Source organism: Microcebus murinus, chromosome X (assembly GCF_040939455.1).
Source record: "Microcebus murinus isolate Inina chromosome X, M.murinus_Inina_mat1.0, whole genome shotgun sequence".
Lineage (NCBI taxonomy): Eukaryota > Metazoa > Chordata > Mammalia > Primates > Cheirogaleidae > Microcebus > Microcebus murinus.
This window is the reverse complement of record NC_134136.1, coordinates 91,341,267-91,368,273: the sequence shown is the minus strand read 5'-3', so window position 1 is coordinate 91,368,273 and position 27,007 is coordinate 91,341,267. Positions and strand designations below refer to the sequence as shown.

The 27,007-nt window shown below is 43.1% G+C and overlaps 1 protein-coding gene across 1 annotated transcript; it reads right to left on the bottom strand.

The window, feature by feature from the left end:
- Positions 1-271: 271 nt before the first annotated feature.
- On the bottom strand, positions 272-25,690 carry LOC142860971 (POM121-like protein 12). The gene is made up of 4 exons (XM_012784758.2): positions 25,602-25,690; positions 19,967-20,156; positions 7,195-7,350; positions 272-1,652 (listed from the first exon to the last, which is right to left on the bottom strand). Exon 4 carries the CDS (start codon positions 1,374-1,376, stop codon positions 543-545), a length of 834 nt encoding a protein of 277 aa, XP_012640212.2. The 5' UTR covers positions 1,377-1,652; positions 7,195-7,350; positions 19,967-20,156; positions 25,602-25,690; the 3' UTR covers positions 272-542.
- Positions 25,691-27,007: the final 1,317 nt, after the last annotated feature.

Genomic DNA, 27,007 nt, shown 5'->3' with positions numbered 1-27,007 from the left:
TGTACCTAGACATTAGAGGCCTGGCATACTGCTAAATCCCTGCAATGTACAGGATGGTGCTCCTCCACTCCAACAAAAAGTCATCTGGCCTAAAATGTCAATAGTGCCAAGTTGGAGAGACCACGATGGAGGGTCTTCAGAAGAAAGACTATGGCAATCTCTATGATAATAAAGCTACTTATTATGATGATTTAAATTACAGGTCATGTGAAATAAGTATTTAAACGTCTCGATAATTATTAAATGTTAAATACGAAAATAACATATCACATATTTGAACAACCAATGTATTTTATTAACAACAATTGATCATTACTGGTCATTTACTGCCAATAAATAATTTCATACTGAACTGTAACTAGGCAAACTGGGCAAACCAGGGAGAGGGCAGGTGCAGGTGGGCAGGGGAAAGGCAAGGGTTGAGAGAGCAACAAAACCTTGGAAAACTTGAGGGTGGGCTCCGAGGACAAGGAGAGCGGGCAGGGGCTGCCAGGGCTGGCGGTGAAGCTGGGGCCCCGGGCTGCATGAGTGGCTGGGTGTGCTCAGAGCCACTCGAGCTCCGGTTGCGGCTTCCGCGCGGGGTGGCCAGGCTCCAGGCTGCGGGGTGGCGCAGCAGCTGCTCCCCGGGCTCCGCTGCTCCCCAGGCAGATGCGGCAGCCGCCGGCGCAGGCGGCGGGAAGGCGGCCAGGCGAGCACAGGCCGATCCCATTGCTCTCCCACACGGCTCCCCAGCGGCGGGGGCCTGCGATCAGCAGCCCCGGCCTGGGCTCGAAGGCTGGCACCACTCCATTTCTGCTCACCGGTCTGAAGGCAGATGGTCGGGGCTCCGGGCCCGGCTTCTGTCGCTTGGGGTCCGGGACCTCAAACCACAGCGGCCCGTCGAACTTCCTTTTGCCTTTGTCGCACGGCCCCAGGGCCCTGAGCACCGGCTCGGTGGCGCAGGGCTCTGGGCTCTCCTGGGCCCGCAGGCGCCGGTAGATGCTGCCTGGGCGCTGCGGGGGAGCGATCTTGACGGTGACCAGGCTGCGGACTGGACGCGGGTTGCGGGCGCTCCAAAGCCACCGCTTCATGTAAGTCAGCCGAGCGTAGGAGAGATCGGGCCCCACCAGGCTCTCGGGCGTAGGCCTGTTGGGGAAGCGCCTCCAGGCCTCGGGGGCCAGGGCCCTGCGGATTTGGGTGTAGTCCCAGCCGGGTGGCGCGCTGGGCAGGGGCCGGGTGCGGACCCAGCGCTGCCGATGGACGTAGTGGACTCTGCAGTGGTCCTGGGCCTGGGGGCGGCTGGCGGGCCCCGGCCGTGGGGACCAGCGCTTCTGGGCCGGCTGTACGGCCTTGGGCGTGCACAGGTACTTGCCTAGGCAGCTCAGGCAGTTGCCCATGACAGCGGTGCGGTGGGCAGGTGGCTTCAAGTGCAAGTTTGGCCTGCTCAAGTCACCGACGTCTGCGGAGAAGGCCAGGGACGAAGGGCACAGAGGCTGGTGACGGTTGGCGTCAGAGCGCCAAGAAAGCCAGGAAAGCGCGCGGGATGTCGAGCCCTGGGGACCCTCTGATCACCACACCCAGCAACGGCCAGGCGGTTGCCACGTGGACATGGTTGCCACGTGGACACTGGGACATCACCGGGCGGAGGCAGTGGGTGGGGCCGCCCCTGCTATCTGGAGGACCAGGAAAGTTCAAGTCTCTGTCCTTCCCACTGCTGGTCCCAGGCACCTGGTTATGGGCAGAGGGGTTTAGTGGCTGCCTCTACTTTTGTACCTGACCTTTAAAGGCAGAAAATATAAGAGATTCTGCCAGGTCCTGAAAACTGCGGATACCCACGGACAGAGGGTGCTCTCTTTCATCTTTGTGAAAATGAACTTATAATACACTTGGATGCTCTTTTAAGGAAAAACATAGGAAAGGTGATGTGTTTCATTCTTCTAGGATGGATGTTAATGTCACTTTTTGCAATTTATCTCTTAAGAAAATGGCCAAAGCTGTCCAGGATTTATGTTTTAGCACTGCTAATGCTGATTTTGTGTGAACTCTCCTATAATTTCTAGCCTCCATGCATCCATGTATACATCCTCTTCTCTCTGAACACTAATGCCATTTTTGTTCTTTCATTTCTATTGGTAATCTTGTAGTAATGTAAGGCACATTTTCCACTAGTAGCTGAAAAGATCTAATTTGAAAACAAAGTTTACAAAAGCTGCTGAGTAATTGATTATAGTGCTTAAGGATGGAGGTCTGTTCAAGGTGGTGTGAAACTCTATCTTTTCTTGAGAACATTTCCCTCAAAAGCATGTGTAGAAGGCAGGCATTGGGCTGCTGGAATGCCGGAATGAGGGGAGACAAAGAAGTGGGCAAAAAAATATAACATCGGGCAATAGATTACATCCAGATTGAGGCAGATGGTTGAATAACAAAAACACTAAATAGAGCTTAATGAGGAAGCACCACAAGATTTCTGAGGTTTGAGGGGGCCAAGTGTTTTGGGGATGCAGGGGGAAGGGCAGTATCAGCCAGTGGATGCAGAGTAATGAGAACCCTAACACTCTACTCACTGATAAATTCGTTTGCTTTTTTTTTTTTTTTTTGCCAATTTCTTATTTAAGGAATGGTCCCCAGGTGTATGATTTTGAAAACAGATATTCCTATGGTATAATTTTCTTAAGACCATTCTCATAATGATAGAAGTGACTTTTCATATTTAAGATATCTCTTAAGATAATAATGGCATGAGAGTGGACAGTCTAATGTCATTGGGTATGTACTTCTTATACTGTATTTTTCTTTCCAATATCTACAGAATTTCTCATATCTTTTTTTGCAGTATAACCCAGTGGTTGTTATTCTGGCTTGTGGGTAAAGACCTTCTGACAAATTGGAGCCTTTTCCTGGTCACCTACAGGCAGGAATAAGTGAATTGCCACTAAATATGCCTTTTACTGGTAAATAAATATGTTGATTAGTTAAAAGCCATTCTCAGAGAAACATCTGTTTCTTCTCCTTCTCATGCACCAATAGGTAAAGGATTTCAATGGTTAGTTGATATCAGGAAGTAGTGTATATCAGTGGTGTTCAACCTGGGGTGAGTTTGCAATGGACAGTAGAGAATGCCTGGAGACATTTTTGGCTGTCACTGCCTGGGGATGTGGTACTACAGACACTCAGTGGACAGAGGCCAGGGATGCTGCTCAGCATCCTGCAATGCGCAGGGCAGCCACCACAACAAAGAATGATCCGCCCTGAATGTCAATGGTTCTGAGGTCAAGACCCTTCACCCATCTTCCTCTGATGTTATCTTATATAGTCACAATGCGTTCATCAAACTAAGAAATTAACATTGAGTCAATACCAGTCAGTAAACTCCAGACTTTTTGGATCTCCCCAGTTTTTCTGCTAGCGTGCTTTTCTGTTCCAGGACCTACTCCTCCATGGTCTCCTCCACTCAGTTTTTCTGCCTTGATGCTTTTAATGACCTTGATGCTTCTGAAGAGGGCTCATTAGGTATTTTGTAGAAGTTCTTCCTCAATTTGGTTTTATTTTTTTTTATTTCGGCATATTATGGGGGTACAGATTTTAAAGTTTCAATAAATGCCCTTTCCCCCCCTTCCCCCCACAAGTCTGAGTTTCCAGCATGACAGCCTCAATTTGGTTTTGTTTTGTGTTTTGTCATGATTTAGATGAGAGATGCAAATTTGGGGGGAGGAATATCATAGAGGTGACTGTTATTTAGGTTTACAAACAATTTAAGAATATACAAAGAATAATCAAGTATATGTATTACTGTTTAGGCTTGCTGTTTATGTGTAGGATAAATTGCTCTTTAAGGGTTATGTGCATTTGCATTTTGATAGCTACTACATACAATAGTACCAATTTAGCATTTTATCTTCCTTTGATATCGTACTTGTTAAAAATACAAAATCCTCTTTAGTCTATTATTCTATTGATTTATATCTTTATTCATGTGCCACTATATCTACCAGCAATGCATGAGGCTGTCCATTCTTCACACTTGTACCAGCACTGGGAGCCATCAAATTTTGGGGTGTTTGCTAATTTGGTAGGTGAAAATTGGTATTTCAGTATACAAGTTTCATCTTGTTTCATCCCTTTTTATAAGTAAGGTTAAATTTTTTTTTCACACAGTTATGAGCTTATTGTTTCTTTGAGTGTAAACTGTCTGTTTATACCATTTGCTGTTCATTTAAAAACTGATTCCTAGGAACTCTTTATATTAATATATTAGGGCAATTAGCTTCTTCTCTGTTTAGTTCACTCTAGTGTCCCAAACACTTAGAAGAGTAGCTGGCATATAGTATGTGCTCAACAAACAGTGGCTGAATGAATGAATAGAGTTGCAAATGTTTTCCCTGTTGTCTATCTTTTGTTTATGGCTATTTTCATCATGCAGGATTTAAAAAAAATCATATGTAGTCTAATTTTCTAGTTGTTTTCTTGATGAATGCTGGGTTCTAATTTATAGATAGAAAGGCTTTCTCCATTTAGAGGAATGAAAGAATCTTCCTATGCTTATCCTAATACTTTTATGGCATTATTTTTTGCCTTTAAAGTTTTATTCCACCTAGAATATATTTTCACAAGGATTGAATGATAGATCCTACTTTTTCTCCTAAATGCCTGCTCAGCTGTCTCACAATACCATTTACTGAATTGATCTTTTCCTACAATGAGCTGAGATGCTATGTTTATCATAAAGCAAATTCTCATGTATTTGGTTACATGTCTGAACTTACTATTTTCTTCCCTGACTGATCTTCTTATTCATGTGCCAGTGTCATACTATTTAATTATTGTGGCTTTATAATGTTGTAGGTCTAATTATTCCTCATTTTCTTTTTTAGAATTTTTTCTAGTTATTCAGTCTTGTTTGTCTTTCCATATGAACTCTGGAAGTAGCAGAAATATTATATCTAGTCTTAAAATTCTGTTGGTATTTTTATTAAAAACATTAAATTTATGAAGACCATAATTTCAGGGAAATCGACATCAAAGGTGTCCTTATGATGCTGTCCTATTCAATAACATGGTATGACTTTGATTAATTCAAGCCCTTTGTGTTGCTCAGAAATGTTTTACAGTTTTCTTAACATTTCATGTTATGTTTATTTCAAGGTATTTTAGTTTTTTAGTTTCCATTATGTAGACTTTCCTCTTCCATTGTCTTCTGTGAGTTATATATGTCAAAGGAAATTGATTTCTATAAATTAATGCAGTATTCCACTAATTGCTGCATTATCTTATCTTTGCAGTACTTTTTATTGTTTCACTAATGTTATATTTTTTGGTCTAACTTTATTGGCTCCTAGCAAAATTTAATTCAATTTAATTTAATATTAGCTATGCTAATAATCATGGAGTTAGTGGATATTCTTTCCACACTAAACAAGCTGTTATTTTTGAGCTGAGATTAATGTACTTTATCAAGTTAGGAAATTCTCCCTTCATTTATGTTTCATTGAAAAAAAATTTTTTTGAGACAGAGTCTTGCTCTGTTGTCCAGGCTAGAATGCCGTGGTGTCAGCCTAGCTCACAGCAACCTCAAACTCCTGGGATCAAGCAATCCTCCTGCCTCAGCCTCCCAAGTAGCTGGGACTACAGGCATGCACCACCATGCCCGGCTAATTTTTTCTATATATTTTTAGTTGTCCAGCTAATTTTTTTCTATTTTTAGTAAAGAAAGGGTTTCACTGTTGCTCAGGCTGGTCTTGAACTCCTGAGCTCAAACGATCTTCCTGCTTCGGCCTCCCAGAGTGCTAGAATTACAGGTGTGAGCCACTGCACCCAGCCTCCATTAAAAACATTTTTAAAAAGGGATGGTGAGCTTTGTCCGATGTGTTTTAGGAATCTATGGAAATAAAATGACTTTTCTCTTTGGATTTACTGATAGGATGAAATATATTAACCATAAGGATATCATTCCTAGTACTGAACCAACCTTGCATTACTGAAATAAATCCTTAGAAAAAGTATATATTTCTTCTAATGTACAGCTGGATTCTGTTTCTAGTATTTTCTTTAGCTTTTCTTTGCTAAATATTTTTCAGATATATTGGCCTATTGTTACTTCTTTGGGGTGGGGTGGTCCAATCTTTGATAGGTTTTAGTATCACTGTTATCCTAGCTTCAAAAAAAAGAGTTTGGGAGTTTTAGTTGTTATAAAAATCCAACACAAACAAGTAAAAGCTGTTAGTATTATAGTTAGTCTCTTTTTTTTTTTTTTTTTTTTTTTTTTTTTTTTTTTTTTTGAGACAGAGTCTCGCTTTGTTGCCCGGGCTAGAGTGAGTGCCGTGGCGTCAGCCTAGCTCACAGCAACCTCAAACTCCTGGGCTCGAGTGATCCTTCTGCCTCAGCCTCCCGGGTAGCTGGGACTACAGGCATGCGCCACCATGCCCGGCTAATTATATATATATATATATCAGTTGGCCAATTAATTTCTTTCTATTTATAGTAGAGACGGGGTCTCGCTCAGGCTGGTTTTGAACTCCTGACCTCGAGCAATCCGCCCGCCTCGGCCTCCCAAGAGCTAGGATTACAGGCGTGAGCCACAGCGCCCGGCCTATAGTTAGTCTCTTTATGAATTAAATACGATTTTGTGTGCTGATATAATAACCACCACTTAGACTTAGTTTTAGGGGAAAAATAAATCCCAAGTTCCAAACAGCTGACTTACATCAAAGTTTCTGGGCAGACATTGCTAGATTCTGTCTTTATCCTGAGATTCTATAGCAAAACTTCCTTAAGGATTTGAACGGGTTTGGAACACATCCATTTCCAGCCTTCATTCTTCCCTTTAAAAGGGTCTTGATTTTATATAGAGATTAATATGTATATATAAAATACACAAGGCATAAAACATATGCAAAATACCCTATAAAGGTATATAACTTTTATGTACCCAAAATAATTAAAAATTAAAAAAGAACTGAATTAACTTTAAAAAATATGTAATTGTCTAATATAAAAGTAAACAGCTTATGCTCGTCTATGTTTTGAACTTGTCTCTCTAGTTAATGTGAAACATCCCCAAATTCATGTGTCAGTCTAAACTGACACAAGTCATTAGCACTCTTCAATAAAAATGTATAGATATTACAAGATGTTAAAACTGACGCCACAGTTGGAGCCCAGCCTTGTTTTAAGTGGGCAGACTATGATTTCCTAAAATGGAAAGTGGAAAGAACCTACCTGATCATGATCAACCTCTACTGGCTGCTTCTTAATGATCCAGGTGACGGACTCGGCGAGGGGCGGGGTAGTCAGAGAGCCCGAGTAGGTCCAGTAATCCGGGCAGGTGGGCATCAGACAGGAAGGATCAAACGACTCAAATTCCACAAGGGTGTCCTAGCCAAAAGAAGGGGTCACTGAATCATTATTTAGTGGTAAAAACCATTCTGGAATCCGATGACGAGGTGATGCTTCTCAGGGGGTATCCGGGGACAGCAGTGTCCCAGGGGAGCTTCAGGTACCTCTGGGCAGCTGCCTGAAGCATCACTGCTTAGGACAGAAGCCTGTGAGGCTTTGTTTCTGCAATTAACTGTATATTTTTGATGCTCCTCAGTGGGCAAACAGCCACAACTATTTTCTCCTTCAATTCTAGTGAGTTTACAGCAGGTGGTCTCTGGCACTGTTGGGAGGTGTTAGTGCCTGGCACACAAAGAAGGAGGCTTCCCTTTCTCAAGATAGACTGACACAGAACTGTCCTTTGAAAATGAAACACAAATCAGGAGGAGCCAGAATCCTGGACTAAAAGGGGAGAGAGGGAAATGGGGAGGCGAGGAGAGGGAAAGAGGTGGGCACAGAGGGATAGAGTTGGGGTGAGGGGAGAATACATGGACCTCCAGCGAGCAGCCCCTTGGGGATTCAGAATATTGAAGAATTACTCTGGGGGGCAGGACAAAGGTGTCCAACCTGAAGGATATGGGTCATTGCTCTTTACTGCAGGACAAGTTTCTGTAAAACTTTTCTCTGCTCTCTGCAGAGGGTAGCTAGAGAAAAGAAGGCTGCTCTGAGTGTGTTCACAGGGCCTAGGAAGAGCCAGTATTGGGAAGAGAGGAGGGGACAGCCATATGTTCCTGAGTCCCTGAGTCCTTGGCAACATGGCAGCAAAACATGAAAGCTCAGTGCCCACCAAAGAAATCACTTTCGTCCCCTGCAATGTGACCCAGGGTCAGGGGCTCTCTTAACACAAGCATCATAAATGGCAAGCCTCCTTCTAAAGCAATGTTCAAAGAGAACTTGAATACAGTTGACCTAATTACACTTCCCAATCCAAAGTGCCTTGGTAATGTCTCCCCTTTAGATTGAAGCATAAAATATATTTCAAGTGATTTAGGAGAAAATATTACCTCATGCTTAATTGCTGGCAGACTATTCACCAATTTCTATAGCTCTTTATTATGTTTGTGTTGCCAAAGAATGAATGAGAAAATATTAAAAAGAATGGACATCTCACTGCAGAATTGAAATAGAGTATGAATTAAAATCAACCACTTGGTGATTACCTAAAAACAAACCATAGTCTGAAATTACACTTAAACTGGCAATTTAGAATGTTATAAACATTACTAAATTAAATATGACACAGAACAGATGAACAGGCTGTCTATGGCTGTGCCTGCAGTCTGCAGGGAAAGGCACCCCGCTCCATCTGCCTCCCCGCGGCCTAAATGGGTCCCAGCCCACAAGGGCTCTGGAGCAGGCCAGAGCACTGAAGGCCCAGCTTTCAGCACAGGCCCCTAAGTTCTCAAGGGCATGTTCCAGGATCCTCAGAATATAACCACATCTCTAGCTTCTGTAATTGATGCTTTGACATCTGGGCTCCTGTTGACAGTGGAAGGACTGTCCCTCCTAAGGCTGGCTAATTCCTAGAGAGAACAGAAAACTGGAGAGCGCCTTTCACATGCAAACCTAGCAATCCAGAGCTCACACCCCAACCATCTCCTTTAGAGGCTCTTACACTGGGGCCACTATTCCTCTAAGTCAATCACCCCAGAGTCAGGTATCAGACAAGTGGGAATAGCCCCTATGCTCCAGAACAGGCTGAAATTATTCAAACTAGCCAAACTAAGCTTGCTTACCCTGCCTCGCTCTTTCCTTCCCACAGAAACTGCAATCAAGGCTCTTGCTCCCATTTCCTCACTCCCTCTGCCTCTTGCCCAACCCTGGCACTTCCCTGTGTGGCCTTGCATGGTGTGCCATGCCTCCAGCATCTAGCATCTGTGAATATAATCACCTTCCTTCATGACAGTCATTCCCATGTCTGCATACCTTACCATACCTGATTAAAACAATCTTGGGGCCGGGTGCAGTGGCTCACGCCTGTAATCCTAGCACTCTGGGAGGCTGAGGCGGGCGGATTGCTCAAGGTCAGGAGTTCAAAACCAGCCTGAGCAAGAGTGAGACCCCATCTCTACTATAAATAGAAAGAAATTAATTGGCCAACTAACATATATATAGAAAAAATTAGCCGGGCATGGTGGCGCATGCCTGTAGTCCCAGCTACTTGGGAGGCTGAGGCAGCAGGATTGCTTGAGCCCAGGAGTTTGAGGTTGCTGTGAGCTAGGCTGATGCCACGGCACTCACTCTAGCCTGGGCAACAAAGTGAGACTCTGTCTCAAAAAAAAAAAAAAAAACCAACCAAACAAACAAACAAAGAAACCAATCTCGGGTACCCTTAAAACATTCAGCCTCCAGAGTGGACGAAAGCTGAAAGCCTGTGGGAGGCCTGCAAGCTGCTGAACATGCAGGAGGAGCTCAGAGGTCCCATGGAAGTGTGGCCTATGAATCTGCTACCCCAGTTAGTTAACTGTGTGACCTGGCAGGAAAGCACTTAAGCTTGTTGAGCTTTACCTTTTTCATCTGAAAATTGGAGTAAATAATACTGCCATCAGAGAGCTCTTTGGAAGAAAAACTAAGCACTTAGCAAATATGGAGTCACTCAGCAATCATAAATATTAGTTCCTTTTATGATCATTTCTCACAGTTATTTGCCTTTATCATTTTATTCCATTTAAAATATATTCTTAACTAATCGTCCATTTTAACCATTATTTACTTAGTTATTTGCCTTTATCCTTTTTTTTATACCAGTGCTTAAAAATAGAAATATGATGCAAGTGACAGAGGTAATTTTAAATTTCCTAGTAACTATATTTAAAAAGTAAAAAGCAGGTGAAATTCATTTTAATATAGCTTACCAAATATATTCAAAATATTATCACTTCAATATGAAAAATTATAATTAGACTTACATTTTTCCATACTGAGTCTCAAAAATCTGTTGTGTTCTTTAAACTTAGAGCACATCTCGATTTGGATGCTAAGCTTTCTCTTTTTTTTTCTGCTTTAACCATGTTCAAAAGAATGATGCTAAACTTTCATTAGAAGTACTTGATCTGTATTTAGATTTCAAAAACTTATACTTTAAAAATATATATACACACATACCCAAGTGGTTCCAAACATTCTTAAAAGATATAAAATGTAACCAAAATGTTAAGAAAAAAAGAAAAACAAACATTTGTCGGGTGTGGGGCAGGGGGGAGTGGGAAGGAGGGGATGGGTATATACATACATAGTGAGTGTGATGCACACCGTCTGGGGGATGGACATGCTTGAAGTTCTGCCTTGAGGGGGGGAGGGGAGACAAGGGCAGTGTATGTAACCTTAGCGATTGTACCCCCATAATATTCTTAAATTAAAAAAAATAAAAGTTTTTCAATAACTGAATTGAATATCAGTTTATAAATTGAAATTTAAATGAATTAAAATTAAATAAAATTAAAACTTCATTTCTTCAATCGCACTAGCCACATTTCAAGTGCTCAATAGCCACACGTGGTTTGTGGCTACTGTATTAGACAGGACGATTTTATATTGTTTAAAATATATTCTTAGCAATCCTGTATTTTAAGCATTGTTTATCTCATCAATATATTGATCCCAATATTCTTAAATAACATTATTGTAATTTTCTTTCTTTTCTTTCTAGAATGTGACATATCATTTAAAATTGGTGAGAATTTTTACTTTTAAAAAGACTCCAGTCAGAGCCAAACTATTTTCTTCCAGTGCTGCATCCTCAAAGCTTTCAAATTTGACTACATTCCAATGTACCACGTGCAAATGAAACACCATTAAAAGAATCTATATCACATGCCTTCCTCTATGGTCTCACAGCAGTTTTATTTTATTTTATTTTATTTTTTTGAGACAGAGTCTCGATTTGTTGCCCAGGCTAGAGTGAGTGCCGTGGCGTCAGCCTAGCTCACAGCAACCTCAAACTCCTGGGCTCAAGCGATCCTCCTGCCTCAGCCTCCCAAATAGCTGGGACTTAGGCATGCGCCACCATGCCCGGCTAATTTTTTCTATATATGTTAGTTGGCCAATTAATTTCTTTCTATTTATAGTAGAGGTGGGGTCTCACTCTTGCTCAGGCTGGTTTCGAACTCCTGAACTCGAGCAATCCGCACGCCTCGGCCTCCCAGAGAGCTAGGACTACAGGCGTGAGCCACCTCGCCCGGCCATCACAGCAGTTTTAAAAAGCTTTCCAAATCACAGTTGTGTAATAATTATAATTTCAAGTATGCTTCTCCCATTAGACTTTGAACTCTGGGTGGCTAGGAATTGGGTTAGTACTCCTAGCACTTTGTGCAATGCCTGCCACATGGCTGGCACTCACTAAATGTTGAATGAATAAATAAATGAATAAATACACACATGTTATTAGGTTGCCACAAATATAAAATGTATTTTTATTGCTTAACTATCCTTTTGCTCTGTATTGCAATCTTATAATTAAAATCTGATTAAATAATATTATTATTTAATACAGAAGTTATTTGTAAAGTCAGAGAGCAGAGGAAAATTAACACATATTCAACAAAAGAATATAGATTTCTGGCAAAGCTTTCATTTCATGTATGCCCTATTTTCTATATAAATTATATTATAAAATCTATATACAAATATATATTTTTATTAATAGAAAATATTATCTATGCTAGAAGAAAATGTGCATAAAAATAGAAGAAGTTTTTTTCATACATTCAAAAGTTAGTCCAATGATGATCCAGCAAGCCCACTTCAGGGCACATACCCAAAAGAATTGAAAACAGAGTCGTGAAGAGACACTTGTATGCCCATGTTCATAGCAGCATTCCAACAGCCAAAAGGTGAGGAATGGATAAGCAAAATGGGATATATCCATATAATTGAATATATTCAGCTTTAAAAAGGAAGGACATTCTGACATATGCTATAAAACATGGATGAACCCTAATGACACTATGCTATGTGAGATAAGCCAGTCACAAAAACACAAACACTGTATGATTCTACTCATATGAGATGCCAAGAGTAGTCAAATTCACAGAGACAGAAAGTAGAATAGTGGTTGCCAGGGGCTGGAAGGAGGTAGAATGAGGAGTTACTATTTCATGGGTAAAGTTTCAGTTTTGCAAGATGAAAGGATTTCTGGAGAAGGATGGTGGTACCATGTTTCCCCAAAAATAAGACCTACCCATAAAACAAACCCTAGCAGGATTTCTAAGCATTTGTGCAATATAAGCCCTACCCCAAAAAGAAGAGCTAGTGATGGGTGTGGCTACGCAGCGTATCTGCACAACCCATGCATTTCATTGCTGAGCGGGAAAGAAGACGAGCAGCCCTTCTCATCTGCCCCATGAGAGCTCTATTGCTCGACATGAGAGATTGGGGCCAATGGTTCTAAAGGAAATAGAGTTGCAAGAAATTCAGGATAGAATTCCGGGTTTGGAGAGTTATGATGATGTTCCAGAAGAAGATGACTTAATTATATTTGAATAAATGTAGATTGTTGTACCATACTTAAAAAAAATAACACATCCCCTGAAAATAAGCCCTAGGGTGTCTTCCTGAGGAAAAATATATAAGACCCTGTCTTATTTTCGGGGAAACATGGTAGGATGGTGGTGATGGCTGTACAATAATGAGTACTACTTAACAGTATTCTTAAAAATGATTAAGATGGTAAATTTCATGTTATGTGTATTTTACCACACACACAAAAAATCCAATGAGTTCCATGCCATTGCTAACACAGGTCAATACTCTCATGGAGGGAGTTTGATGTTGCCTGTGTTGTCATGGCACTGCTCTTTTAACTCCAGACAAGATCACCAGATCTTACCCTCACCTGATTTATCTGTAGAATCTTCAAATTCCACAAGGAAAGAGTACCCGTTATTCCAGACATGGAGGCAGGTGGTCGGGTCATAAGAGATGATGAGCGGTTTTAAGCCAGGATCATAAACACTGTCTCTCCACCGGATGTTGATGGGCGACTGTCGATCACCTGCCGGAGCCAGGTCCACGCTCTCCCAGAGTGGATGCACTAGGAGAAAGCAGGTCAGGGATGTTATCAAGACCATCCACTATCTAGCATCACGCATGAGGCAACCCCACTTCTGGAGAACCTGTCGAGGCTAATGGAAACTTAAAGCCTTAGGAATTACCCACTTAGGGCCTTAATCAAGTGACTAAAGCAGAGGATAAAGGCAGGTCAGAGAGCACCTTCCAGAGGAACAGCACTCTGCCATCTGGAAAAACCAACACATCTCAGTCTGCCTACCAAGTTCACCTAAATCAAGTGCAATCAATCCTATGATAACAGTAAAACGCATAGAGATCAGTGCCATGTGGAAATACGGTATTCACAAATGAGTTTCTTTTCTTCTCTGATAATTTCCTGAGCCCTAACCCCCAAAACTAGCTTTAAATACAAAGACAAAGTAATTTAGTTTTCAATGACAGACTTATTCTCAATAAAGAAAATAGAGAAGAATTTTTGGAAAACAAACTTTCAGTTAAATATTGTCTGTTTTTAATGGTTGGCTAGTAGATAAGAAAGGCTTGTGTAGCCTGCATCCTGTAAAATGCTCACCCCACACAAATGTGCATGCTGAGTTCACCTCTTATGTAAGCAAACTCTGAGGACCAGGCAGCCGTCCTGCAAAACCTGGGTAGAATATCAGCATTGCCAAGGTCCTTGCAGTTCAGTGTGTCGGCTAAATGTGGACATTATCTATTAATGTGTACACATATAGTCTGTCCCACACAGGCACTGATGACATTGCTGATGCTGATTTTCTTCTACAGAGTCAAGCGCTGGGTCTTTGTAGCAAGTCCCTGACAAATATCAGCAGACTTGATGAACAGAACTCCATATATCAGTTTGGGGTGGTCCAGTTCTTTGACCTTTAGAAGCACCATGGATGGGTAGAATCAAGATCAACAGGAAAATTCTGAGAAACCCGAATCAAGGAAAATCATTACCAATGACTCTCTGTATCTTGCCCCCCTTCGAAGAATGAGTCTAAGGATTTGAGAAAGTGACAAGGCAGCTGCCACCCAGTCAAATCCCCTGCATATGGCAGGGTTACCCTCTTATTTCCATAAAAACAGAAACCTATTTCTGATTTACTTTGATAGAGGAGATATTCCTTCTGCTTCAGTAGCTGCTCAAAGATGGAAGTTCAAAATCTTAGCCTTATTTTTTTGTTTTTATTTTTTATTTTTTTGACAAAAGTGCCTCAGCAGTATTGACATTGAACTCTCCTGGGATTATCTAGACCAGTGTTCTCAACAAGAGGAGGGTGCTAGTGCCACCTCGTGGACAGATGCCAGGGATGGTGCTAAACATCCTAGAAAGCACAGGGTGGAGCCACCAAAGCAAAGAACAATTTAGGCTATTAAGTATGAAATGTCCGATTTCCTTAAGTACTAGGTTTGACAGTCGGTATCTTGGACATTTCACTTTAACATTTCTTGTTTTATTTTTACTGTTAAGGTACATCCTCCATCTTTCAAACGCACATTTTGGCTTGTGATTATTGTTCGCATGTTTTAAGAGCAATTTTTGTGAAACCATGGATAAGTAAAAAATTAGTGTTATTTTCAAATATGAGTTCTGTCATGGAATCAATGCTGTTCAGACAGCTCAAAATATATCATAGAAATGTTTGGGAAGGATGTGGCTAATGAACACACAGTACATTGATAGTTTGAGAAGTTCCATTCTGGTGATTTTAATCTTGAAAATGAGCCATGTGGGGTACCTAAGACCAAGATGGATAATGATGAGCTGAAAGCTGTAGTGGAAGCGAATCCATCTCGACCTACACATGAATTAGCAGCAAGGTTTGACGTTACTATTCCAACAATATTGGACCATTTGAAACAAATCAGCAAGGTAAACAAGGTGGATAGATGGGTTCCTCATGGATTAAATGAGTGTCAGAAGAGAATATCACCTCAAAGTTTGCCTTTCTTTGCTGCCACAACATAAAGGCAAACCATTTCTATATCGTATTGTTACGTATGATGAAAAATGGGTTCTTTTTGACAATCACAAGCATTCAGCACAATGGTTGGATAAAAACCAAGTGCAGAAACATGGTCCGAAACTGAATATTCATCAAAAAAAAGCTAATAGTGTCTGTTTGGTGGTCTAGCACTGGTATTATCCACTACGGCTTCATGAAACCTGGTCAATCTATTACAGTGAATGTCTCCAGCAACTCACTGGACAAAATGATCAGGATGTTCACAATGAAGCAGCTGAGATTGGTCAATAGAGACAGGCCAATTCTCTCGAGAGACAATGCTCAATTACATGTCACACAAACAACGCTGCTCAAACTACAGAGGCTGGACTTGGAAACTGTTTGTCATCTACCGTATTAACCAGACTTTGTATCGACTGTCACTCCTTCCAGGCTTTGGACCACTTCTTGCAAGGAAAAATATTCAATTCTCAACAAGCTGTGGAAAATGGTTTTTGCGATTTCATCACCACTCTCTCTCCAGGCTTCGATGCTGGCATAAACAAGCTATAGTTAAGATGGCAATACTGTGTTGACAGTTTAGGCACATACTTTGATTAACTGTACTGCTTTTTGTTTGAGATACAGTAAACTAAACTTTTGATTAAAAATCGGACATTTCATATTTAATGACTGAATATCTGGTCCCAAAGGCAATAATAGCACCTAAGTTGACAAATCCCAGTCTATGGAAACTCAAGAGTATTCTTTTTTTCTATTTCTTCCTACAATATAGTATTTTCTTATCTCTAAAAAGATTTGAACCCCATGTTTTAATTTGTCTTAGTGTAAAAGAACTTCCTTAAAGAATAAGAATTTTGTGTCAGAAACCAAAAATAGAAAATGCATTTGAACTGGCACAATATTTTAATATTATAAATCTAACCAGAATGCAGATTCCTTCTGGAAGCCCTTGAAAGATTCTGATTCAGTTTCAAAGATTCCTGGCAAAAAGAGACCACACACCTTCTCCTCTGAGGTCCTCAGACTGTGGCTGATCATTTGAGAAGCCACACTCTTCAAAGTCAATTAATGGGGGTCTCCTGAGAAGGGTAGGGAAGAGCTGGAATGATGGTCAGGTCCCTAAGCCAATGAGCCACTCTTAATTGTTCCCCACTTCATTCAGGAAATGTCCCAACTTTCACACGCATGCAAATACCAGCCTGAGAAAAATGGGCCTACTCTTTCCCATTGCTCTTTTATGACCCTATTGCTACTTTCAATTTATGCCCTTCAGTTTACAAGTTCAGTTTCCAGGAGGTTTTCTTTTCCCCACACAGACCAGATGGTTTATTAACCCAGACCATCCAGGTTAGACCATCTAACCCATTGCAGGGGAGGGGTATTGGTCACTGTCCCCTTACTGAAGCCAGCTTTTCGCCAAGGGCTTGTTTTGCTAAAGACAAACTCACACATTTTCTTCTCTCCTCCCCTCCACTTTCTCCATTTTAACAAAATACCGATTGAGGCCGGGCGTGGTGGCTCGCGCCTGTAATCCTAGCACTCTGGGAGGCCGAGGCGGGCGGATTGCTCAAGGTCAGGAGTTCGAAACCAGCCTGAGCGAGACCCCGTCTCTACCAAAAATAGAAAGAAATTAATTGACCAACTAAAAATATATATACAAAAAATTAGCCGGGCATGGTGGCGCATGCCTGTAGTCCCAGCTACTCGGGAGGCTGAGGCAGTAGGATCGCTGAGCCCCGGAGATTGAGGTTGCTGTGAGCCAGGCTGACGCCACGGCACTCACTCTAGCCTAGGCAACAAAGTGAGACTCTGTCTCAAAAAAAAAAAAAAAATACCGATTGAAATGATTTCTTGGTAGTGTCATACTTTCCCTCAAAACAGTAAGATGCTTAAGTGTTCTAACAGAGGCTACATTTTCAGGTTTTTCTTATATGTAGAAAATGAAATAAACAGAGAGAGTGACTGTATCAACCATGGTTTAAATGAGCAAAGGCACACTGTCATTGACAAGGTGTCAGTAATTTGTTGCCAATGAGCAACAAAAGTCCTTTAGATATCATGGTGAGGATGTGCTTCGTCTTAGTTCTTTTTTATATGACTAGTCCTGGGTTTGATTTATTTTATGCTTGCACCACCCATTTTCCGGCCTCACCCTGTGTCCCCTGGCTCTTCAAACATGGTACACTCACTGCTGCTTTAGCCCCTCCGCTCCTGATCCTCCTCCTTTGCTGGATCAATTTCCCCTCATTCTCCTTGGTGCTGGCGCCTATTATTGGTGGAATCGGCACCTCCTCACCTCTGACTACCCTCTCATAACATGATCCCCTTGGATTACAATTTTTTCATCATAGCACTCTAATTTTGTCCTTCACAACATTACTACATGGGTGTAGTTTTGTTTTTTTTTTTTTTTTTTTGAGACAGAGTCTCGCTTTGTTGCCCAGGGTAGAGTGAGTGTCGTGACATCAGCCTAGCTCACAGCAACCTCAAACTCCTGGACTCAAGCAATCCTGCTGCCTCAGCCTCCCGAGTAGCTGGGACTACAGGCATGCGCCACCATGCCCGGCTAATTTTTTCTATATATATTAGTTGGCCAATTAATTTCTTTCTATTTATAGTAGAGATGGGGGTCTCGCTGTTGCTCAGGCTGGTTTCGAACTCCTGACCTCGAGCAATCTGCCCGCCTCGGCCTCCCAGAGTGCTAGGATTACAGGCGTGAGCCATCGCGCCCGGCCCACGGGAATAGTTCTAATTGCATGCCTATGTGCTTAACTATCTGCCTCCCCCACTGCTCTTTCAATCCTCCCCCTCAGCTGGCTTTCAATCACTACTTGGGGATAGAATGAGTAAGATGAACAGCATCGCTGAGGAGGCTTGCTTCTCCTTTTTGCTTTATTTCCTATTACCCTAATGATCACATTATTTTTTCTTTAAGAATCATTCAGGTTTATCTCTTCCTCGCCTGGCCAGTGACCACTAGCCTAGTTAAGCCCCTTATACCCCAGACTTCACACAAAGCCTCTTGTGGCTTTTCCTCCTCTCTCAGTCCCTCTACTGCTGAGTGGCAGTTCTCCTGTTGGTGACTGTCACCTATTTTTCCTAGTAACTTAGAAACAAGGACATGTCATATATTGTGGGAAATTCATTAACTGAAGCTTCAGCCTCCACAAGCTACTACCGTTGATTTTATTGTCAGCACTAAAAACAGCGAACTATTCTAATGACATAAACATATTAGACTTTAAACCTTTAACTTTCAACTTTCTGTAAATAAACAAAATAAAAATGAAAAAATCCAACACTCACACAAAATGTTAGTAACTAGATAAATATGACTAATTTTTTACATCTTAAGCTTTCAGAACACAAACAGCAAAAGTTGAGAAACCTCAAATCTTGAAGCAAGCCAGTATTTGAAAAGTGTGTTAATTCACTGCAAATAGTGGATTTAAAAGATATATTTAGCCAATTCATTAAACTCATTACTCTACCATCACACACATCCCTTCCAGAGGTTCTCTCTCAGGGTTATATCGCTTCCCCCATCCCTGGGGACATTTGGCAATGTCTTTAAGACACATCTGAATGTGACCATTTTGGGCAGTGCTACTGGTAAGAGGTCAGGGATGCCATTCAACATCTGCAGTGCACAGGACAGCCTCCAATAGCAAATGATCCATCCCCAATGTCAACAGTGTCTCAGTGGAGACTCCTGGCAACATCCAGACATGGATGCTACCTTGTACTTCCATGACGGGAACGAGATGTGACAGGTATGAGGAAGACCATCTGCTGCCTCACTTGATCTTCCGTGTGCAGAGCAGAGCACATACTTGCAAACGCAAACTGGTGAGGTCAGTTGGAACTAACTGCAATTCTTTTTTTTTTTTGAGACAGAGTCTCACTTTGTTGCCCAGGCTAGAGTGAGTGCCGTGGCGTCAGCCTAGCTCACAGCAACCTCAAACTCCTGGGCTCAAGCAATCCTCCTGCCTCAGCCTCCTGAGTAGCTGGGACTACAGGCATGCACCACCATGCCCTGCTAATTTTTTCTATATATATTAGTTGGGCAGTTAATTTCTTTCTATTTATAGTAGAGACGGAGTCTCGCTGTTGCTCAGGCTGGTTTCAAACTTCTGACCTTAAGCAATCCGCCCGCCTCAGCCTCCCAGAGTGCTAGGATTACAGGTGTGAGCCACCACGCCCGGTCCTAACTCTGCAATTCTTAATTCTGGACAGAATATTCTGGGACATGAAGCTATTGAATTGCTTGTAAACATTAACATGCAACTTCCAGAAACTTAAGATTTCACAGAAGTAATTTGCGGTCTGTGGATTAAACTTAGTAAAAAGACAATTGCTAACAAGAAACAATAAAGAACAAGTTCCAATATATCTAAAACTGGTTATCTCTCTTGTCCAGCTTCTGCATGACATCATTTTAACACTGGTTAAGAAAGAACTCTTCACATTTATTTTAATAGACAAATAGAGAAACAGCTATTCTCACGGTCCTTAAGGCATATAATCCCACACTCGAATGTCAATGACAGCATATCTTCAAATGCCTAACACACACATAATTGTTATAAAAACAAGTCTTTTTGCTCTTTTTAAAGAAGTAGCATACTCACAGGCTCAGTTGTGGGTTTTGTAAGTGCAGATATAGAGGCTGCAGCATGGCAGGGACCTTAGAATCTGGAACCTTCTCCATTGTGATTTGCATGGAGACACTTGAAGAATAACTCTCAGGCTGTTTATTGCCACCATTGTTTGGCTTGAAATCTTGATCAGTTCCCAAATAATGTGCATGAACCTAATAACCTAGAGGGAGGAGGACAGAGGAGGAAAAGCTGTAAACAGAGGCTTAAGATCATCTGGAAACCTCTAAGAAGGACAACATTTAGACTAGTAGTACACACCCCAGGTGGCTGGAGGGCAAATGGGAGTCAATAGTTTATCCACTCTTGTTCCCCAGACTCACCGGTCACCCCACGATGACAGACTCATTTGCTTTCCCTCATCTGCTTTGCGCTCCTGCCTGCCTGCCGGCCACAAGGACTTTACTTCTTCCAACTCCTGCCTCCCTCCCACCTGTGCAGATGTGCTTCCTTCCCAGGACTCCTCTCCCTCCATCCATCTGGGTCTGGTGAATTCCCACCCTCCCTCCAGGTGACTGACTCCTTAGTCACTTCCTCAAAGCTCCCTTGACCATGTGCTCAATAGGTCAGCCAGGCACCCTCTTCCTGGCCACAGTGCTTATCACAATGGAATTAAATACCTGACCAGGAATGTCCTTCCTGACACCATCCTCCCCAGCATCTAAGCCGCACGGAGGCAGGGACCGTCTGTCTCTGTCAGAGCTGCATCTATAAGGGACACAGCACCTGGCTCACAATGGGTGTCCAGGGAGTACTAGTCAAATGACCTCAGGAGGCTGCCTTAGTGACAAAAAATATGTTGATCTAATTTCAAGAACCCAGAACTGTGCCATGACTGCCAGCATGTTCTGGGAATGTACTAAGGACCTTTCCTTTTCTCAAATGCCACCATCACCCATTTGTAGGGTTGTTTATACTTTCAAAACACTTTTCAATGCTTATCCTTTAAGAAAAGGGTCTCATATCCCTACCTATAAGATCTGAAAAGACTCTCGAAGTCCTGCCTGTTCTAAAAGAGGAACCTGCCCAAATACAAGCCTCACCTAGTCTCATAGGACTGGGACTCTGCTAGGAAGCATTTTCATTTCAACATTTATTATCATTTCTAGTACTCCAGGAACTGTTTTGGGTGCTGTGGTACAAAGATGACCAAGGCTTGAGATCTACCTTCCAGGTAAATAATTTCTCCTTTTAGGAACTTTTTTTTTTTTTTTTTTAGTCTCCCTCTGTTGCCCTGGATAGAGAGCAGTAGCATCACCGTAGCTCACTGCGACCTCAAACTCCTGAGCTCAAGAGATCCTCTTGCCTCAGGTTCGCAAGTAGCTGGGACTACAGGTGTGTACCATAACACTTGGCTAATTTTTCTATTTTTAGTAGAGATGGGGTCTTACTCTTGCTCAGGCTGGTCTTTAACTCCTAAGATGAAGCAATCCTCCTGCCTCACTCCCCAGAGTGCTAAGATTACAGGTGTGAGCTCCCACACCCAACCAGGAACTTCTTTAAATGCACATAGTATGAAAAAGAAAACACAAGAGCAAACCAGTTTACAGCAGGGCATTTTTGCCACCTCAGATTTGGCCTTCTCTTGCCAAAAGATGGGCTCTGAGCAGTATGGCCATGCTGATATGGGTGGGGTGGGCAAAAGGCACAAAAATAGAAGTTGAGGGGCACTAAAGATACATTTCACTTCATAACTTGAACTTTATTTCTTCATACCATCTTTCCAAGAAGACTGTAAGATACAACACCCACATCACAATCCCCAGTGATGCTGAGCAAAGAGGCAACATTGTGCTTTCATCTTCCCTTCTCTGTGCACATCCCTGCTAGTAACTGCCTGTGAACTAGCTCCTCTCCTCTGCACTGCTGTCCTTGACCCTGCTTCATCTAAGCTAGAGGGGAGAAGGCTACACCTAAGTGAAAGGAGAGAAAATTACCTCTGTGTGCATCGTAAAATGAAGCACAGCAGGGCGAGAAGCCAGTCTTCAGGCCCAGTGGCATGTGCTTTGCTTTGCATGTGCATCACTTTGGTGATATACACTGAACCCAGAGAGGTGGAGATGTGCAGCCATTACATTAAAGAGGACTGGTAGGATGTTAGTGCATCCCAGGGAAGTTCTGTACTTCTGGGCCTAACTCCCTACCTGGCGTCTTTAGGCCAGAGTATTAGTTTGTAATAAAGGACCATAGACTGGGTGTTTTAAAAGAAGTTTATTGTCTCATGGTTCTGGAGGCTAGAAGTCTGAGATCTAAATTGTTTGCAGGATTGGTTCCTTCTGAGGGCTGTAAAGACCTATTCTAGGCCTCTCTACTTAGACGCCTGGTTAGTTTTATGTGTCAACTTGACTAGGCCATGGTCCCCAGATATTTGGTCAAATACCAGTCTAAATGTCACCATGAAGGTATTTTTTTCTATGAGATTAATATTTAGATCAGTAGACTTTGAATAAAGCAGATTACCTTTCATGTGGATGGGCCTTATCCAATCAGTTATAAGTCATAAGTGAAAAAATACTGAGGTCCCCTGAGGTAGAGTAAATTCTACCTCCAGACTGCCTTTGGATTTGAGCTCTGCTATGCTTTGAATGTGTCCCCCAATGTTCATGTGCTGGAAACTCAATCCCCAATGCAACAGTGTTGAGAAGTGATTAGGTCATGAGGGCTCTGCCCCCATGAATAAATTAATGCCATTATTACAGGAGTTGGTTAGTTATTGGGGGAGTGGGTTCCTGATACAAGGATGAGTTTGGCCCCCTTCCCCTCCCTCCCTCTTGCTCTTGCCCATCTGCCTTCTGCCATGGGATGATGCACAGGAAGCCCCTCAGCAGATACTGATCAGATGCTGGTACCATGCCCTTGGACTTCTCACTCCAAAATCATGAGCCAAATAAATATCTGTTCATCATAAATAACCCAGTGTCAGGTATTCTGTTATAGCAGCACAAAATGGATTAAGACAAGCTGTAACACCAGCTCTTCCCTGGGTCTCTAGCCTGCTGGCCTGCACTGCAGATTTCAGACTTGCCAGCCTCATACGCACATGGGCCAATTCCTTAAAATAAATCTGCTCTTCTATCCCAATCTCTCTCTGCCCCCCATCCCCGTTTCTCTGGAAAACCCTAATGCACCTTGCTTCTGGTAGTTGCTTGGCTTCTTATAATTTTAACTCCAATCTTTATAGGGCATTCTCACCTTGTCTAGCTCCAAATCTCCCCCCTTCATTAAGGACACCAGTCATATTGGACTAGAAGCCAAGCTAATGACCTCATTTTAATTTGATTACCTCTCTAAAGACCCAATCTTCATATAAGGTCACATTCAGAGATACTGGGGCTTAAGACTTAAACACATAAATCTGAGGTATGGTGGTGCACAATTCAACTCATAACACCCAGTAACACCTAAAGTATGTCTGTAGTGCCCATAAAGTGTTGAAAATTCTCAAATCAAAGTTAAAATCACTTTTGTTTAGTTTTATATGTGTTTGTATAAATACATTTGTTAGTGGGAATATGTATGTCAAAATATCCGAGGAGATGAGAAATCACCTTGTTGAAGCCATCTAAAAGTCTAGCTCAGGATTTAAAAGACAGACAGACTGCTAATAAACTTTCAGTACATTACCTTGATAGTATCTAGAGCCATATAAGAGCACCTAGTTTTTAAAGAGCAATAGACCATGGATCACCTGTATCTAGAATGTGATTTTGCTTTTTTCTTCCCCTTGTTATTAGGGCAAACTTATACAAATATGGTGATAACAATATAATAAATCACCTATATATTCAATACTCCATTTCAACAATTATCAATCTGTGGCTGAATGGGCCCTAGGGGAGCTAAACCTTCTGTGCTATATATCCTTTGCTATCACTGATTATTTATGAATGCACTGGTTTTAGCAACATATTCCTTTTCTGTTCTTTTGCAGACTTAGAAATGTGCTGAGGTGGGGGTGGGGAAGGAAAATATTCTAAAAGCCTTTCCAAATCATTCATAAATCATGTATTAAATGCCTCACAGCTTGAACTCTGCCTGACTAAGCCATTTATACTTATGCAAAAAAGAACCAAAAGTACTAACAAAAGGTTACAGTGATATTGAAAAATTCCTTGTCTTCAGAATGACCCTTCATTTTCTCACCTCCTGATTTCCAAAGGAAGCCAGTATTTTGCAACTCCCTGAAATTTAAATTAGATATTATGTTGTCATGTTTTAATATAGATTAGCTTCCTCCTCTAACTCACTTCCCCCCAGGGAGCATGATCTCAATTTGGGAGTGCCAAAAGTTTTAAAATACATTTCTAATACCTGATTTGTGTGTTGCAACTAACTGCCCCAGTGTGGCCAATGAAATGCAATGCAATCCCCTCTTTCCATCAGGTTTTCTTAATATTCATATTCACTCACAATTCACTCAACCTTTATTGTGTTCTATGTGTGAGCAATGGCAGCCTTTTGGTTGGCTCCAGGAAGAACAGGGCAGCTATGACAGGCACAGAGAATGGGATGCCCTTGCTGCTTTTGGCCTTTTGGTGAATGCCAGCCCAGGTACCGATTTCAAAATATCTGAGTAAAGGAGGAAAACCCTACAAAAGTTTTCATTTCCAAAATATTCAAGAACAGTGTAGCTCTTTACTAGGCCCCCGAAGAGAGTGGGTGGAGTGAACTTTGGTTCACTGGGGACTCTGACACAGACTGTGAACAGTGACTGCTCTCAGAGATGTGCCAGGGGCAGCTTCTCTATCAGAGATTTCTGACTATTCTCCATATTCCAGCAAGACTTCTCAACAGCAGAGTAGAAATGGCCATATTATCAGTAAAGGAAAAAGGGGAAGTAGAAGGCAATGTGGTTTTCACTGACTAACAGAGAACAAATTCTAACAGAGAACAAATTCTATACAAATTGAGGTGTAAACATCTTCATTAACTTTTCTCAAACTTTTCCAGCAAAAATAAACGAGAGAGAATTACACTGATATTAAGAGTAACGAGTTTCCAACACCCTCAGAACAGTAACATTTAACGATGAGTGTCATACAGAATCCCAGTCACAAATAACGTTTGTATTTTGAAGGTTCCTCTCTTCCAGCTCTGGGGTGAGGCACAAAAGAGAAAGGACAGAAGAAGGAATTGAGAAGTGAAGAAGGCTCAGATCTGTACAAGGGATACACTATGCTCTTGACCTTCTACCTTGGGGTTGGCTGTGAGTCTGTCTGGCAATAGTCAAGTAGGAAGATCAAAAATGAAGACCCGAGGGAGTCCCAGTTTGCTGCGCCTCAGTTTCTGGAACTGCACTCTCCTCATACCCCAAAGTCTCTGGGACAGCTGTTCTACCTTTAAATGAACACAATCCTAACAGGGTGTTTGGTGACCCACATAGTGGAGGGAAAGGCCTAAAGTGGGGTAGGGGCTATTTTTCGCCCGCTGCCATCCCAATTCCTCAGAGAAGCCCCGCCAAGACCCTAGCCATCCTCGCGAGACGAACAGCTTCTCTAGCTCCGGAGCCGGTAGCGGCGCGTGGTCGTGTGTGCGGGGCGGAGAAGGGAGTAGTTCCTGTTCTCCCTGGCAGGCCACGCCCCGCTGCCGCCCACGCTCCCCGGCTTACCAGAACTAGTCCCCCGAACCGGAACCTAGTCGCTTGCGCCAGGGACCCGAGGCTCCTGCGCGCGGCCATCTTGGGTACGCCCCTTGCGCTTCGCCACGCCCCTACGCCGGAACACGTCATTTCGCTACGCCAGGCCACGCCCCCCGCAGGCCCGGCCACGCTCCCTGTCCCGGATCCCGCACCTGGCCTCCATCCTGCCCCCGCCCCCAGGTGCGCACCTGCTTTCCGCTCTGGCTACATAACAGTGACTGCCTCAGGCCTCCCGCCGTAGCCATGCGCCTGCGCGATAACATGCCCCCCTCCTGCTCCACCATCTTTGTCACGCCCCTGAGCGGCAAGGCCACGCCCACACGCACGGGCCGCGCCCCCACGTTCAGGGCTGGTCTCGGCGCTCCGCCTACGTCGTGCTCCTCCTTCCTGTTTCGCGTCGCCCGCCCTCGCAGACGCTATTCCGCGGCCCGCCTCTCCATCTATGGCCACTCCTCCACGCTCCGCCCAGTCCACGACACTGATCACATCCCTGTGATCATCCAGTCACGCGTATGCTGCCCACCCCACTTCCATCCCTTGTGCCCACGTCCCTCCTCTCCACTCTGGTAACTGTCCTGTCCTCCGGCTGGAACCTCTTGTCTTGACCACCTTTGTCACTTCTTTACGAGCAACCACGCCACACCCTTCATGCATAGGCTAAGGCCCACTCGTTCGGATCACGCCTCTGCGATTCGTCTAGGCCACGCCTTTTTCGCTGGGCTTTGCGGCCTGCGCTCCTCCCAGGCGGGGCCATTCCCACGGAGCCAGGCTCCTCCTGATTCGTGTCAGCTACCTTCTTTGCAGTACACACCCCTCCGTTCTGGCCAATCCTGGCGGTCCTCCCAGACCGTACGCCACGACCGTAGATCCTCATTGGCCACAGTAATCCTGCGTATGCGCATTTACCCGCGTTACGTACTGGCTGCCCTTCAGGTTCCCAGGCCACCCACTTTCGCTTCGGTTTTGGTCGGGCTCCTCCTACCAGTTCCACGAGTCCTGCACTCCCTCTAGGTTTGGAACCTGGTCTTGGGAAACCACGGAGGAGCTGAAGGGGCCCACAGGTGTCCAGAGATAACCATCCAGGTCCAGAAGCCAGGCGTCAGCGGCACGTTTCTCCCAACTCTAAACACTGCAAGTATTTAAGCAAAATTGGGTAGGGGAAACAGAACTGGTGGACCAGTGGTACAACACTGTTCCTTCCAGTTAGGTTTCATGTCCTCTAACTCTGATATGGGGACCAACTGAAACCATGTTCCTTCCAGCCTCTAAGCAAACTTTAAATGCTAGGCAGAAGCGTCGAGAAAGCACACTTCTCTACTTCCTGAGGTATCCTGATGACTTTTCCTAGGCACCTGGTGCCCTCATGCTGTTGAGGG